At 35.3% G+C, this 17,198-nt stretch overlaps 1 protein-coding gene across 2 annotated transcripts in view; it reads left to right on the top strand.

Moving 5' to 3' along the window:
• The window catches only part of USP47 (ubiquitin specific peptidase 47), a 123,661-nt gene that overhangs the window by 55,435 nt on the left and 51,028 nt on the right, over positions 1–17,198 (top strand). For both annotated transcript variants that reach the window (XM_081239976.1, XM_081239975.1), the window contains 4 exons: positions 3,830–3,926; positions 7,946–8,091; positions 8,646–8,725; positions 10,702–10,851. In XM_081239976.1, coding sequence (XP_081096102.1) covers positions 3,830–3,926; positions 7,946–8,091; positions 8,646–8,725; positions 10,702–10,851 — 473 coding nt within the window. The remainder of the gene's footprint in view (positions 1–3,829; positions 3,927–7,945; positions 8,092–8,645; positions 8,726–10,701; positions 10,852–17,198) is intronic.

Here is a 17,198-nt window from a genome sequence, read left to right as displayed (position 1 = left end):
ACCAACTCAGTCCTTATGCAAGAAGTATTTACAGAACTCCTACTTTGTGCTGAGTACTGTATAGCTCTCTGATGCCTGTAAATTCCTAGAGACTAAAGCATACTTTAAAAAAAAAGTTCTCCTATTATACGAATGTAATACATGTTCATTGTTGTATTGTAAAATGAAAAAAGTGGAAATCACTGACAGTACTATTAACAGAAACTGCTTTAATGATTTTGCTTATTTTTGTCTTATCTTTCCTTCATCTGAATGCTTTTAAGAAAATGGGGAAATCATGTTGCAAGGAGAGTTTTAATATATATTTTTTTGTGTAATACTATATGAGGAGCATTTTTCAATGTTATTAAATAGTATTTTAATATGGGTTTTAAGTGGCTGAAGAATAGTGTTTCATTATATGATTTAGATAGTTAAACTGTAATTATTACTTATGTTATGATGACCATACTTATACATAAGTTTTTATTTTCATCTGTGATTATTTCCTTAGGATAAGTTCCTAGAAATTGAATTACTAAGTTGAAATTTATTAAAAATATTTTTAGAGGACTTTGATATACATTGCCACGTAATCATAGTCTTCATTCCCAACTATTGTTCCTCATGCAGCTCTTTTCCCTACCAGTACATTTTCCTCCGGTGTTCTGGGGTACTGCCTTTCTGAATTAAAATAATCTGTACACGGGCTTCCCTGGTGGCGCAGTGGTTGAGAGTCCACCTGCCGGTGCAGGGGACATGGGTTCGTGCCCCGGTCCGGGAAGATCCCACATGCCCGTGAGCCATGGCCACTGAGCCTGCGCGTCCAGAACCTGTGCTCCACAGCGGGAGAGGCCACAACAGTGAGAGGCCCGCGTACTGCAAAAAAAAAAAAAGAAAAGAAAAGAAATCTGTACACATCCAAAGAAGCTGGGGTTCAAAAAGTGTTCTTTTTTAAAAATATTTATTTATTTGTTTATTTGCACCAGTTCTTAGTTGTGGCACACAGATCTTTGTTGCTGCATGTGGGATCTTCATTGTGGCACGCAGGATCTTTAGTTGTGGCATGTGGGATCTTTTTAGTTGCGGCATGCGGGATTTAGTTCCCTTAGTTCCCTGACCAGGGGTCGAACTCGGGCCCCCTGCATTGGGAGTGCGGAGTCTTAACCACTGGACCACCGGGGAAGTCCCAAAAAGTGTTTTGTTACTGACTACTGAATTTGCATTTTCCTTAAGAAATTATTGTAAATGTACAAAATGTTTTTATTGAAAAATGCTCTCATGATTTCAACTCAGGGCTATAAGAAAACATTTCTCCATAATGCAGTGAGGCTGAGGACTTAACATATTCTTTCCTGTCTCCCTTGCCTACCAACTGCTCTGGTAGCCAGCCACTGTTGATAGGAGATGGTTGGGGGTCGGGGGGACTTTTAAGGAATAAGGAGTGAATTGAAGGCTGCTGTGGACTCTCAGGTGATTAGAAACCACATGACTGAGGTATTTCATCATTTAAAACCGAGATATCTTTCCTTGGGCAGTTTCTTTCACAATTCTTTTCATTTTATTTTATCTACTTTAGGAGTTGGCCAGTTTCATTCTACTTCATTTGACCTGTTCGAGTTCTCATTCATTTCTTGTTGGTTCTGTTCAGGATTTCTTTCTGCATTTGCCTTCTGCAGAATGGCATGTGTTCTTATGTTCTTCTCCCTTAACTAGCTTGTACTTATAATATTGATTCATAACTATTTCAGATAGAGGACCCACTTGATAACATTTATCATTTGAAATTTGCTGATTTAGACAATGCATAATGACAAAAGATTTCTATTCAGTAACATTTTATCTTACTAATCTCACTAAAACCTTCATACTTTTGGAAAATAATAGTACATTTATTTGAGACACTGTTCATTCTGTTTAAATATGGTGCTGAGTCAGGTACAAAAGACCACAGGTTTCTATATGATTCTTATTGCTAGTGGTAAAGTAAACAGCAGTGGCAAAAATTATTACTCCCTCCTTCCCTTACACCCCTCCCCCGCCACCCTTTTTTAAGCCCAGGGAAGGGAAACAAAGTCACAAATAAATGATACATGATTGGTCTTAAGGTACACAAAGAACAATAGTAGTATTCATTTACCTTTTAAGGCTGCAGGTAGAGTGGTTGTCCCTGACTGTTGAGGAATTGAGGGAAGGAGATGGAGAAGAAGGGAAATCCCAGGCAGCCTCAGCTGAGAAGAAGGTGCAGAACAACCTGGTCTCCTTGCTTGAGTGCTGTCGTTTATGGGAAAGAGTCCCTTTATATAACCTAAGAATGAAATAATGCTTTTTATTATTAATAATCAGTCCAAATATCTTACAGATTTGTATTACTTGTAAGTCATATGCACTTCTCCCTCATGTGCACCTGCTGCTATGCTAAGTAGTAAGATAGATAGAGAAATCAGATTTGACCCCTCCCCTCACAGTCTGTTAGGGAAGCCATACAGGTAAATAAACAATTATAGAACAGAGTAGGACAGGGTGTTGTGAGAACAACTCAGGTAGGGCATGCTGGTTAGGAATTGAAGCAGTTTATAAGTATATAACAATGTAGAGTAAATATATAAACATATATACATAGTATTCTTAAAGATGAAAGGCACTAGAAATCAAAGCTCGAACCTTAGTCCAGAGTGAACGATAGGTAGCTACTTGGTCTCTTCTTAGAATTGTACAAGTGCAGATAGCATGGAATCTATTCCTCTTTTCCACAACTGACCAAGGTTCATTGTGCATTTGTTGGTCCTTTCATCACCTTCATTAGCAATATAGTTTATCCACAGTGTTTACCATTTCTTAAGATATTTTTGTTAATTCTTGGGAAATTGAAAAAGTATTTCAAAAAGCTTCAGTGAACGCCTTTGGCATGTATTGAGAAAAGATTTAAGTTTTTTTGAGATAACCAAGTCTTTCAGTATTAAGTGGGAGTAAATAAGTTAGTTTAATTATTAAGCAATGTGTTTACCACATTTTACTAAAATAATGAGGTATAATAAAGTGATGAGGCTGATTTGTGTGCTATGTGTACCTCATAAACTGGGCCTGAAGTCTACTTCAAAGGAGAAGTTCCGAAAATGTTCTCAACAGTGGTAGCCATTTCCAATTAGGTATATAAAGCTAAGTACTTAAATAGTTCACTTGACTTTTGAATGCATGTAAGTTTCTCCTTTCCTTCTCCCCCTCCCTCTGTTCTCCCCTACCTCCATCTCTGAGTTCTCCTCTTACTTTAATAGTCACTCTTTGCATAGCCTGCTGATCTGTGGGATTTCATACTTCATGGGTATGTTAAAACAGTGGAAGTCACTTTGAGTTTGTATTCAGTGAATTTATCTCATGTTGTTAATTCTTGGTAGAAATTGGTTTATGGGGCCTGATGACTGGGATAACTGGTTCGGTACCGTCTTCATTTGTTGGGTATATATGATGTTTAAAGTGAATATGTTTATACTTTTCCATTTTAATACACAACTTTTAGATTTGGTGAACAAAGATTATTTTTGTCAAAAAATACTTTATTAAACATAACCCTTTTAAAGTTTTATTAAATGCTATGTAATATCCATGTGTATCTCTGGACATATAGCAAGATGTCCAAAGATCCTGACTTTTTCTGAGAAATAAGGTTTACATAGTGCACATATTAGCAAAGAGATCTTTCTTAGGTGCTGTTGAAAAAATTGAAATAATTTCCAACTGTAACCATAACCTCTCAATTTTTACTGTGTAGTAAATTCTTATTAAGTTTTCTTTTCATTAATTTTTTGATGTAAATGCTGATTTATGTATACTTGTGTGTTTTTTTTTAAAGGATATGTGGGATTAGTAAACCAAGCAATGACTTGCTATTTGAATAGCCTTTTGCAAACACTTTTTATGACTCCTGAATTTAGGAATGCATTATATAAGTGAGTATTCAAAAAAATTCTATAAATAAAATTGATTTAAGAATGAAAATATAGTTTTTAACTAATTAAGTCTGTCTACCTTCTTGCACTTATTTGTTAAGTTTGGGGCATCTCTCACTTCTTAAAACATACCTTGAATAGTAAATAAGAAAAGGATCTTATGAGAGACGAGCATATGAAAAATTTGTGGGGAGAGAGAATCAGAAGTGCAGAGACAGCAAAAGGATAAAATTGATAAGATTTATGTTTAAGATAAATTATTGTATTTAAGCTTCCTCACTTTTAGCTTTAATGCCTTTGTGAAGAAATAAGTTATCTGCTTTTGGAGATAATCTGGATGTGTAAACCATATTCTTTTTTTCCTCCACCTCTCAATTTAAGAAACAAAGTTGTCTTTTTAAACTTGCAGATTTTGTTTTTAATTAAAATACAATGCAGTTGTTCTGGTGGGGTGTGTGTGTGTGTGTGTGTGTGTGAGTGTGTGTGTGAGAGAGAGAGAGAGAGAATGTATTTTTAAAAGAATGTATATATATCAGATACTTTAAAATGCTCTATGGAGGAAGTCCATATTTAAATAAACCCTAAAGTCAGACATTTATTTTTATGAGTATCCTATTATAATACATTTAATACACTCTCACTTTGTGTATTTCTTTACAGTATACATAACTTATTTTTTAAGACATTTTAAAGTATAAATAAACTGATTTTTTTCTCCTTTTTGTGTTACTTTTGAGTAACATCTTTGTAATTACTGTAAATATGTATTTAAACTATTTTTGGAACTTTTGATATTACAAACAACATTATATTACCATTGCATTTATATGTAAGCTCATCATCTGAATTTACTTGTAAAAATTGGCCTGTTTTTCATTCAGCAAGTATTTGTTACCTAGTGTTTATATACTAGACATTTGGTAGAGAGAGATGAAGTTAGAAATAAGATCTTTGTTTTTAAGTAATTCACAGATCTCTTCACAGTAGCAATATATGTATGTATAAAATAGTTTAAATAACATTTAAGGATGGCTAAATACCATGAGAGTTTAGAGAGAAGGGAGATTAATGAAACTTGGAGAAGTGGCTTAGAAGAGCAAGTAGAACTTGAGGTAGGTCATGAAGATAGGTATGGTTTGGCCAGGTAGAGACGAAAAAGAGGGCCTTGTAGATAGGAGGACTTTCAAGAGCAAAACTGAGTAATAGTAAGTGCTACCTAAATGTTTGTTATTGTTAGTTTGTATCAGGTACTGTTCTGAGCACTTTACATATAGACTCATTTAATTCTGATGGTAACTGTATGAATTATTGAATACATGCTGTTATCCACATTTTACAAAGGAGGTAACTGAAGACACAGGTTAAATAGTTTGCCAGAGGTCACACTGCTAGAAGGAGCAACCCACTAGATGCCGGAATTTCCATTACCCTATTCGACCTGTATTGTAGTTGATGCCACTAAGTACAATATATTGCAGGGGCCTCCAGGAGATCTGCTTAAATGGAGTTTTTGTCAGAGTACTGGAAGATGAGGTTAATAGATGAAATCTAGAGCTTGTCCTCAAAACTAGAACAAACTCAGTAGTCCATGATAATGTGCCTTCTCTGGGGAGTGTTGCTTAGGAACAGGGATCCCAGGAGCTTAACCATGAGTTCCACCCTAGAAGAGGTCTGTAAACATATAGCTCTGTGGAGAAGAGTAAGAGCATAGCCAGATTGATTCAGCAAACATATGTTGCACACTTATTGTGTGCCAAGCACTCTTTTAGGCACAGAGATTACAGTGGTGAATAAGACAGAGTCCCTCCCTTAGACCTTCTGTAGGTCAGCCAATAGAATGAGCTCATTTCACAGTCATGTATGCCATGAAGAAAATCATGGCAGTATGGAAAGAATAACTAACTGTCAAGACGTAGGGTGAGTAGTTAGGGAGGGCCCCTCTGAGGAAATACCACAGAATAGACTTGACAGGAGTCAGTCCTGTGAAGATACAGGAGAAGAACATTCAAGGCAGAAGAAACCGTAAGTGCAAAAGCCTTTGAGGATCAAAAATCCATTGTGACTGGAGCCCAGTGAGTGGAGGGGGAGTGAGAGATAAGATTAAAGAGGATGCTTAGAGATTGTGAAAAGAGAATGAAGCTTTTTGCAGGTGGGGAAACAAAGCCCAAGAGCCTGATGATGTTTCATAATGTAGAACTAAGGAAGGAATGGCTCCTTTAAGAAACGACCTCGCTGGACTACAGACAGGGTAGCACTAGCATGAAGGATAGAGTCTGTTTATTTTCTTCACTTGCTACATAACAGCCAGAGAGAACCTACCACTTTAGGTGTGTAGGCATGAATTATGGAAAATTTCAAAATATTAAAAAATAGTGAAATAGTATAATGAACCCCTCTGTACCCATCACCCAGCTTTGGATATTATCAACTCATTATCAATCTTTTTTGTCTATAATCCTCCATTCTGATTATTTGGAAGCACATACCCAGTCATATCATCTGTAAATTATATCTCAGGTCACTGCTAAGATTTCCCTGATTGCTTCATAATATCTTTTTTAAACATTCTGTTCAAATCACGATCTAAACAAGATCTGTGCATTGAAATTGATTGATAAGACTCTTAACCTAGAAATGCACACCAAAACTACAATGAGGTGTCACCTCACACCCGTCAGAATGGCCATCATCAAAAAAAATCTACAAACAATAAATACTGGAGAGGGTATGGAGAAAAGGGAACCCTCTTGTACTGTTGGTGGGAATGTAAATTGATACAGCCACTATGGAAAACAGTATGGAGGTTCCTTAAAAAACTAAAAATAGAACTACCATACGACCCAGCAATCCCACTGCTGGGCATATACCCTGAGAAAACCACAATTCAAAAAGAGTCATGTACCACAATGTTAATTGCAGCACTGTTTACAATAACCAGGACATGGAAGCAACCTAAGTGTCTGTCGACAGATGAATGGATAAAGATGTGGCACATATATACAATGGAGTATTACTCAGCCATAAAAAGAAATGAAATTGAGTTATTTGTAGTGAGGTGGATGGACCTAGAGTCTGTCATACAGAGTGAAGTAAGTCAGAAAGAGAAAAACAAATACCGTATGCTAACACATATATATGGAATCTAAAAAAAAAGAAAATGGTTCTGAAGAACCTAGGGGCAGGACAGGAATAAAGACGCAGACGTAGAGAATGGACTTGAGGACATGGGGAGGGGGGAGGGTAAGCTGGGACGAAGTGAGAGAGTGGCATGGACATATATACACTACCAAATGTAAAATAGATAGCTAGTGGGAAGCAGCCACATAGTACAGGGAGATCAGCTCAGTGCTTTGTGACCACCTAAGTGGTGGGGTAGGGAGGGTGGGAGGGAGACGCAAGAGGGAGGGGATATGGGGATATATGTATACATATAGCTGACTCACTTTGTTATATGGCAGAAAGTAACATAACATTGTAAAGCAATTATACTCCAATAAAGATGTTTAAAAAAAAAGAAGACTCAATTGGCTTTTAATCCCCTTCGATCTTTTTTCCGCATTGCAATTTATTCCTTGAAAAAATATATATATATCAAAAACTGATGGCATTTGTCCTATAGTTTTTCAGTTTGGATTTTGATGGTTGAGTGCCATAGTGTCATTTAATATTCTGTTCCCTGTATTTTTGTGAGTTAATAATTAGGACAAGAATCTTGACCAGATTCAAATTCATCAATTACTTTCAAATGACCTTTGCCTTTTATTCATGTTGCCTTCTTATGCCTTTTCTTGTGAAAGTCTTAACTTTTTTCTAAATTTATTAATTAGAGAAAGACTAATGTTTCATTAGATATTAATAGCTTCAGTTAATATCCAAAGCCCCCAGAGTTAAGATCTTAAAATTTGTTATGATAATATTAATTAAATATATTAAATATAAAATTTAAATATTAAATTAAATATTAAATAATATTAATTATGATATTTTGTAGATAATTTTCAAACATTTCATTTCAATAGGTGGGAATTTGAAGAATCTGAAGAAGATCCAGTGACGAGTATACCATACCAACTTCAAAGGCTTTTTGTTTTGTTACAAACCAGCAAAAAGAGAGCAATTGAAACCACAGATGTTACAAGGAGCTTTGGATGGGATAGTAGTGAGGGTACTAATTCTCTTATAATGATAAGTATTTGTAATAGTCAAAGGAATTCTGAGAGACCGTATTATAAACAAATGACACATATTAACATCTTAATTAACTTTACCTTAAACCTTTTGATTGCTTTTTGCTGGCATTTAAAAATAACTTATTTTTAAAATTTAAGCTCTGAGGCATAAATTTTTGATCAATTAAAATTTTCTTGTAAAGTAAGTTTGGTTATACTCTATTTTTATTTACTTAAGCTAAAATTTTAAAAGGGTGTTGGCTTAGATTTTTATTAACATATTTCTTGACTCTACAGTGAAAAATAACAAAAATAGCAAATATTGTAGCACTATAGAGCATATGCTATTTATAAAGTGATGAGCTCTTGTGATTCTTTTCCCTGTGATTGCCTTTTTATGACTATAATGTATATTTTGTGTTCTTTTTAAATTTAGCATTATTTTATGTAGACGTTTCCATATTTCTGACAATTTGCTTTTAAACAACAAATTAATGCTACATTACACTAAGTTAATAGCTCTTTTTAATTAAATTTTATCTTAAAAAAGCTTGGCAGCAGCATGATGTACAAGAACTGTGCAGAGTCATGTTTGATGCTTTGGAACAGAAATGGAAACAAACAGAACAGGTAATTTATCTGTCAGGTTGAGGGGAGTGTTTTCTAATAAATTATTCATTACCTTACAGTGACTTTATTCTATTGGAATATTTTAAAACTTGGGCATTAGTCCAGTTGTCAAAGTACTGACAATTTCCTCGTCTTTACAAGAAGTTGGGCCCTGTGATCTAGATGATCTCTTTTTAGCTAAGAACTAGGTAATTCATACGTGTGTGTGTGTTTTGGGGATGATTTTTGGACAGTGTTTTCAGATATTTGCTAAGTAAATTAGATGGCTTATCTGTAACACATTATAAAGTATACATTGTAAAGTATATTCATCTAGCATTACCTTCTTTTTGACCAGTCAGGTATAGTCATGCTTTTGACACTTAGGATCCTTGTTAATCTGACCCTATTCTTCTTATCCAGTGGAAGGAGGAACAGGTTAGAAATGGGAGAATATTAGATATATCATTGGGGTGAGACATAAGGCTGAACTGGATGGGGCTCAGGACTCAGTACAGAGGAGGGTTTATGCTAGGTGTAGTGATAGAAGATCACTAGGGGTAAAAAAGGGGAAGAATCTGGAAGGTAGCCTGGAGGATCTACTGTCTGATTGGAACTATTATGATGGCTTGGACTAAAGTTTTTCAAACTAGATTGTGATCCATTCGCTTATGAAATCAATTTAGTGAATCAACACCAGCACTTTAAAAAAAAGGAATAAAATAGAAAAGTATAAGAGAAGCATCACATAAGTAAGGGTAAGTATTGTTTTATGCAACTTTTGTTACAGTTATATGTACTGGGTTGCAGTATAAATTATTTTATTACTGTGGGTTGCTATCAAAACTGCTTGAAAAACACTGGATTGAAACACTTATAAATGCCCTCTCAGGTAGAGAAGACATAATCAAATATAACTGGGGCAGGTGAATGAAGAAAGTTTCATTAAATAAATAGTATTAGAGTAGACAGTTATGGTGGATCCTAATTTGAAGGCTTATGAATTCTAGATACTTGAAGAGGTATAAATTTATGAAAGAGGTAAACTGTAATATGATTTCCCTCTTATCTATTCTTAAGAGATGTTGGAAAAAATTTTAAATTCATTTAGTGATCTAGTTTCTCTTCATTATCTATAGGATTGTATTTTCATAACTTTGTGTAGATGGTATTGGGGGTGTTTCTTTTTCATAGGTCTGAAGGTACGCTTCCTCCTCGTTACATCCCTATGTGGGTCAACACTTCTATTAAGACCAGCTAGGGCATTCCTTCTGAGTTCCCAAGTTTGGGTACAAGAATCTTGAGGCAAGACATTCACGTGGAGGGTCCTTACTTAGGGAGTTACCTGCCTCCTTTGAGCCAGAATAGCCCCAGTTGGCTAAGTTTGGGGAGTAGGTGAGAGATCCATTCTTTTAGATGAGGATATTTTGAGGGAAATGGAGTTTAAGATTTTTTTTTCAATTTCTGTACATTAAAAAAATTACAGTATATTTTTTCTTAAAATTGTTTTATGTATATTACTGAAAGTTAAGAAGTTTTATTTGTACCTTGAGATAGAGGATATGATTTTAGAAATCAGAATATATTATTGCGAAAGTGGTGGTAATATATGTAAAGCTATAAAAGTAGCCAGTTGTTTAGCTGTGTGATTATCAGTATGCCTAAAATGATGTTATGATGTATTCTCATCCTAATGAAAAGATAATATGGGGCTTAGTAGTGAAATCAGTAATCAACTTATCAACAAAACACATTTTAATAGTGGGATTTTTAATAATGTGAGAATTGAAATAATTTTTGCACATTCTTAATTTATTTTGTTTTTGTTAAACCTTGATTTTTTTCTATAGAATTTTAGATTAGATAAATCTTAAAGCTTTCTAAAATGTCAACAGTAAGAATCAATATCCTTTTGAAAATCATTCTAAAAGGCATAAAATATTGGTAACTTACTTTTAAGGAACGCTTTAAAAAATATAAATGTTCTTACTTTTTAGGCTGATCTTATAAATGAACTGTATCAAGGCAAGCTGAAGGACTACGTGAGATGTCTGGAATGTGGTTATGAGGGCTGGAGAATCGACACATATCTTGATATTCCATTGGTCATCCGACCTTATGGGTCCAGCCAAGCATTTGCTAGTGTGGTGTGTACCTTTCAGCTGACTGCTTGTGTATCCATACACAGAATACATAATAGCACAGTGGTATAATATATCCTAAGGTAAGTATCATCCTAGATACACCTTCTTGGGTTGTTAGACATTCCTGCATTTAAACTAGCAAGATCTAGAAGATTTTTGACCCTTCAGTGAGTCCTAATAGTGCATGTATAAGAGGGGAAGTATATGCAAATATACTGCCTCATGGCTCAATCTTTTATTCTTTCTTAGAGATGACTAGATTATTTCACTTTATCTTTTTTTTTAAAGCTCTAAACAATCTGTTTTATGAATGGTACTTTTTTTTTTTTTTTTGGCCTTGCCGTGTGGCTTATGGGATCTTGGTTCCCCGACCAGGGATTGAACCTGGGCCCTTGGCAGTGAGAGCATGGAGTCCTAACCACTGGACTGCCAGGGAATTCCCTTTAAGTCTACTTCTGTGATTTTTTTTTGTTTTGAGGGTATTGTTTTGTTCCATTGGAAAAATAACCTCTGGTTTTTATGACAAACAGAGGCCATATTTTTTAAAGAAGCATCCATATTCTAAAATTTAATTTTAAAATGAGCCAGGTATTATATAAACATAATTTGAAGACTCAGAACTATATATAATTAACTTAGTTACTTATATATTGAGTATCATATTGGGCGATTAAGATTTTCTCATTCCTCCTTTTGTTATCTATTTTTAACTGCGTTTTGATAATTTTATTATTGCATTTTATTCTTACGTTTGTGTATTGAATTGCTTATACAAAGGGAGAGTTTTGGAAGGAGTTAAGTTGACATTTAAAATTAGAGTTCAGAAGCATTTATTTGAACCTGTTATGAGCCAGGGGAAACTTTCAAAGCTAACTAAGATATCTGAAAAAGTAGAATTTCATCATGATGTTGCTTTGGATCTTACTTATGCTGCAGTCAAGCCAATGGTGCCTGCAGCTAAAATCAGTGTTCTTAAAGCTAGTCCATACTTTAGCCTCTAAAATAGTGCTACAATATGGTTTAGTACTCTGGCCTCTAGGACAATTGATGCCCTTTCTTTTTTTCTCCTATTTTTATATGACTTACAGGAAATAATCAGCAAGAAGTTAGGGAATCATCAGTGGGAATCCAAAGTAAAAGACCTTTTCTGGATAGTGGAAGATCAGGCCTCCTTTGCTCCACTGTTTTTCAGTCAGCTTCCTGAATAGATTTGAAAAATTTTGTTAAGTGCTTAATAGTACCCTTTGTAAACTGCCACTCGGGGTATATGAGATTGGCATTGTTTTGAGTGGCTAGTTTTATATTTCATTTTTGTTTTGTTTTTACTTTATTTATTTTGACAGTTTAAGGTAGAAGTGACATACTGAAAAATCATTAACATATGTCTTTCAGTGACTTATTTCCTAGCTCATTTTAAAATATTGGCATTTCTTTAACAAAATATACTAGGGAAATAGTCAGTAGTCCCAAGTGATGTACACTATTTTTTCTACTTTATTTATGAAAGTATTTTTATGTAAGATTTTTCACATCTATGTTCAGTTATTTTTTCTTTTTTTTACATATTTATTGAATGTTGAGAAAGCTAGTTTTATTTGTGTTATGTTAGAATCTAATATTTGAGTATTCAGCAAATATAATTGCATAGCTAAATCTATATGTTGTAATTTATTCACCTGCTGAATCGTCACCACTCTCTTCAGTACATTATAGACATAGCAGTGGAATGATTTGGAGGATATTTTTGGCGAAGTGAAAAAAGTCACATTTCTAAATGAAATTCTCCAAATTCTCTCCTGCACTGATACATGGATGACGGTGGTGGTGGTGGTGGAGATTATTCAGTGGGAATTGGAAGTTACAGCTATGAAGCAGTATGTGAGCAGGTTTATAACACACATGCGCTAATAGGGCTTGCAGAAGGGAACCTAAACCTTCCTAGACTTTGCTGGAGTCTCTTGAGGGAAATTACAGCAGGTGAAACTACCCAAGATAGGGGTTCTAAGGAGGATACTACCTTCAGAGAACTTTAGTTAGAGGTAAGTGGTTTCCCTTTATTTTATGAATTCAAACTTATAACCTACACTTGTTAAACTGCAGAAATCATCATACAGCATCTAAATTTAGTGTTATATCACTGCTTGCCATTGTGTATTTTGTTAGTTAGTTCTATGTGTTTTAAAAAGAATTTGGTATAAATGTGGATTGTAAATATCTGGTTAAAAGAAGCATTATAAAATCTCATTCAAACTATTATAATATTTGGCCTTAATTTGAGTTGAACTCTTTTAAAATTTATTTTTCTACTTTTATTAAGGGTCTCTGGTATGTTTGCCGAACTGGCTGCATATACATATAAACATACTTGAGTACATGCACACATATATACACACACGTACTTACGTACACATACAACATTGATGGTTATATGTTCTGCTTATTATATATTCTCTTTAGTGAGCCACAATACTATAGTTATGTGTGTTCCATGAGGTTAACACCTGGTGTTTAATTTCAGATAATTTAAGTGTGAAGTTCTGTTAAAAATGAAAGTTGTTTTTTTTAAACTTCATCTGAAACATCCAATTTCTGTAGTTGTTTTATCTCCATGTTTAAATAAACTTGAGAATAATATTTAAGGTTAAATTAGAATGGAGTTGCCACTTAGTTAATTTATCATTATAACATCTGTAATCAACTTTCATGGTTATTTTTCACCGTGATTGATAGCAGACTAGTTTTTTAATAAGTGCTGGGAATCACGTGTAGCTTTTCATCCTAATATTTTCTTTGTTGAATCATTTCTTAGTTATTATAACTATAATATTTTTTAAATTTCTGGTCTTCATTCTACCTGGCCAAGTAGTGAAAAGGGTTCTTCTGCCATTCTGTCTCTCAGATTGAGTTCTGTTCAACACTCGTCTCCAATGAGATTTAATAGATGTTTGGGAGAAGGCTTCTGATTAAATAAATTTGGGAAACGGTGTAACTGTAATTCTCTTTGGGAAGTTTACAGTGCATATTTAATTTTAAATGCCCTGAGTGTTCCTGTAGTAGAGAAATTTGTTTAACTGGGTTTAGCCAATCTTATCTTTTCTCTGTGGGACATGTCAGTATTTCAAGAGACACTAGCATTCTAAGGAACATATTTTGTGAAGCTCTGCATTAGATTAAGGTGATTTAAGGCAGTCTCTACTTTGTTACATTAACATTTATGTCCTTGGGACCTTGGCGGGGAGTGAGAATACTAAAATACATGTTATAATTTCCTGTTGTTTTACATAGTTTGTTATTAATCCTGAAAAATTAATATCAGCTGAAAGATTATATTAATCTTTTAAAAAACTTGATTCTCAGTGATTTATTAGGTAATTACAACCTTTTATTTTCACTGATTAGAGCTGTCTACATAAAACCAATCTCTCTGAACTTTATAATCAAAGAAACCTTGAATCTGCTCACTGCCAAGCATATTTGAGAATGTATTATTATAAGAAGATACTCCTAGGGCTTCCCTGGTGGCGCAGTGGTTGGGAGTCCGCCTGCCGATGCAGGGGAGACGGGTTCGTGCCCCGGTCTGGGAAGATCCCACATGCCGCGGAGCAGCTGGGCCCGTGAGCCATGGCCGCTGGGCCTGTGCGTCCGGAGCCTGTGCTCCGCAACGGGAGAGGCCACCACAGTGAGAGGCCCACATACCACAAAAAAAAAAAAAAAAAAAAAAAAAAAAAGAAGATACTCCTAAATACATTCTAATGATACATAAAAATTGGAAATATTTTTATTGGTGAATTATGAAAACATTTCATAAATTAAACAAAAAAGATATAGCCTCATATGTTAGACATTAACTAGGGAAGCTTTTCTACTTAATAGTAGATTTTATTTTTTTAATTTTTTTAATAGTAAATTTTAAACACTATCTTGTTATAGATACCCTTTGCCATGTATTTATTGAGTTGCTTATTCTGTGGCAGGCACTGTTCTAGACCATTTATTTTAGGGTAGTTTTATTTTCTTTTGGGGTAAGGACATTTAAGTATCTGTTTATTATGACAAAATTTCTGAAATTGGATTTAGCTGTATAGTTCCATATAGTGTCTTTGGAAAGATCAGATTATGTATTTGTTCCCTAAGTAAACACAATTTAACGATCGTTTTAAAGTTTTGAATAGAAAATTGTTAAATTCATAAGTATTTACGAAATCGTAAGTGTTCCAAGTATTTAGTGTACACAAGTTTATATCATAAGTGCTACCCTGATTTAACAGGTAATTTGGACATTCTTATATGGCTGGCTTAACTACATAACTCATTTGGATAGTAGAGTAGTCCAAATTTGTCCAAATATGTAAGCATCACATAAAGAAAACTCTTCCACAGACTCTATCCTCATTTTTCCAGGAATTTGTGTGGTTGGACATAGTGGGAACCAGTTTAAAAAGTGGGGACTTCTGCTTTCAGGATGATGAAGTAGATGTACATTGCCCTATTCCTCCTGCTAAAACAACTGAAAATCTTGAACATTATATATAAAATAAACATAAGAAGACTGAAAGGTGGAGAAAAGGCATAAAGACTAGGGACCTCAGGATTCAAGGAATGACATGGGGTGAGTTCCCTGGGTTTTCTTTTTGCCTAATATATCCCAAACTTGAAGATGATGGCAGGCTGGAAATATCAACTAGCACAGACTAGTAAGCCTGCTCTCTCTAGCCAAAAGACTGGGAAAGACAGAAAAGATAGCCAGTAACTGCTATGCTCTAGCCAAACACTGTAGAAAGACTGTGGCCCCAACCCTAACCCATGCCAGCCAAGGCTGAGTAGGGAGCCTAGACTTCCACCCTTATGAAGTTGTAACAAGGCTCTCCAACCCCCAGCTGGGGTGATTTCAGAGAAGATTGAGTAGGGAGGCAGGAGTTTCTTCCCTGCTCAACAGTACTGAACCTCCCCACTGCCATTCTCCCTTTCCCCTGGTTAACTGTCATTAGAGACCATGTGGGGAGCCTGGCCTTACACTCCCACCTAAACAGTAAGGAGGTGCTCCTTTCCCTTCCCACTGGAGTAATGTTAGAGGAGGCCTAGGTGAGAGTCAGGACTTTCACCGCTTCCCAGGAGTAAGGAGGCTCTCCCCCTCCTACTTGTGGTGTCAGTGGAGGCCACAAAGGGAGCAGTAATGAGATACTCCTACCTCTCACAGCCCAGATGGTGTCAGCGGAGGCCTACTGAGTAGCCAGAATCCCTACCCTTGCCAGCAGTAGTGAGGAACCCCTCCCCACCACCAGTTTCAACATTGGCCAAGTGAAATTAGACTTCTACGCCCACCTGGCAGTAATTGGGCAGGAACCTTTTCCCCAGCTAGAACAGTCTCAGAGGAAGCCAGCTAAATTGGGAGATTTAAAATAGGGTCCAGAATATCATAACACCCCACATGTTAAGGTTTCAATAAAAAAAATCACTCTATATTCTGACAACCAGGAAAATGTCATTTTGAATGAAAGAGAATCAATAGACATAAACACCAAAATAACAGATGTTAGAATTATCTGACAAATATTTTAAAACAGGCATCATAGAAATACTTCAGTGAGAGTTCCTAAACCCACTTGAAACAAATGAGAAAATAGAGAGTCCTGGGGAAGAAATAGCAGGTATAAAAAAAAATGAAATGGGAATTTAGAACTGGGAATGCAAGAACCAAACTCAAAAAGTTAGTGGATAGGCTCAGCAGCTGAATGGAAGAGACAGCTTATAATCAGTGAACTTGAAGATAGAACAATAGAAGTTACCCAATCTAAATAACAGAGAAAATAAACTGGAGGGGGGATAAAGATCCTCAGAGACCCATGGGACTATAACGAAGGGTCTAACATTTGTGTCACTGGAGTCCTGGAAGGAAAGGAAAAAGAAGGCAGGGCTAGAAAAATGAAGAAATAATGACTGAAGACTTCCCAAATTTGGCAAAAGGCATAAAGCCACAGGTCCAAGAAGCTGAGCAAATCACAAACAAGATAAGCCAAAAGAACTTTACGTCAAGTTCAATTATAGCTAAACTTTTGAAAACTAAAGACAAAGAAAATATCTTGAAAGCAGTGAGTGAGAAAAGTTACTGTTTTAACAGGAGAAAAGCACTCTGATTTCTCATAAGCAGATTTTTCATCAGAAACTATGGAGGCCTGAAGGCAGTGGCATATTTTTGAAGTGTTGAAAGAAAAGACCTGTCAACTAGAGTTTTATACCCAGTGAAAATATTCAGGAATGAAGGGAAAATCAAGACATTCTTAGATGAGGGAACACTAAGAGAATTTGTCACTAGCAGACCTACCTTAAAAAAAATGGCTAAAGAAATTTCT

The sequence above is a fragment of the Mesoplodon bidens genome, assembly GCF_964165515.1.
Source record: "Mesoplodon bidens genome assembly, chromosome: 7".
NCBI classification, from domain to species: Eukaryota; Metazoa; Chordata; class Mammalia; order Artiodactyla; family Ziphiidae; genus Mesoplodon; species Mesoplodon bidens.
This window is presented reverse-complemented; position numbering and strand designations above follow the sequence as displayed.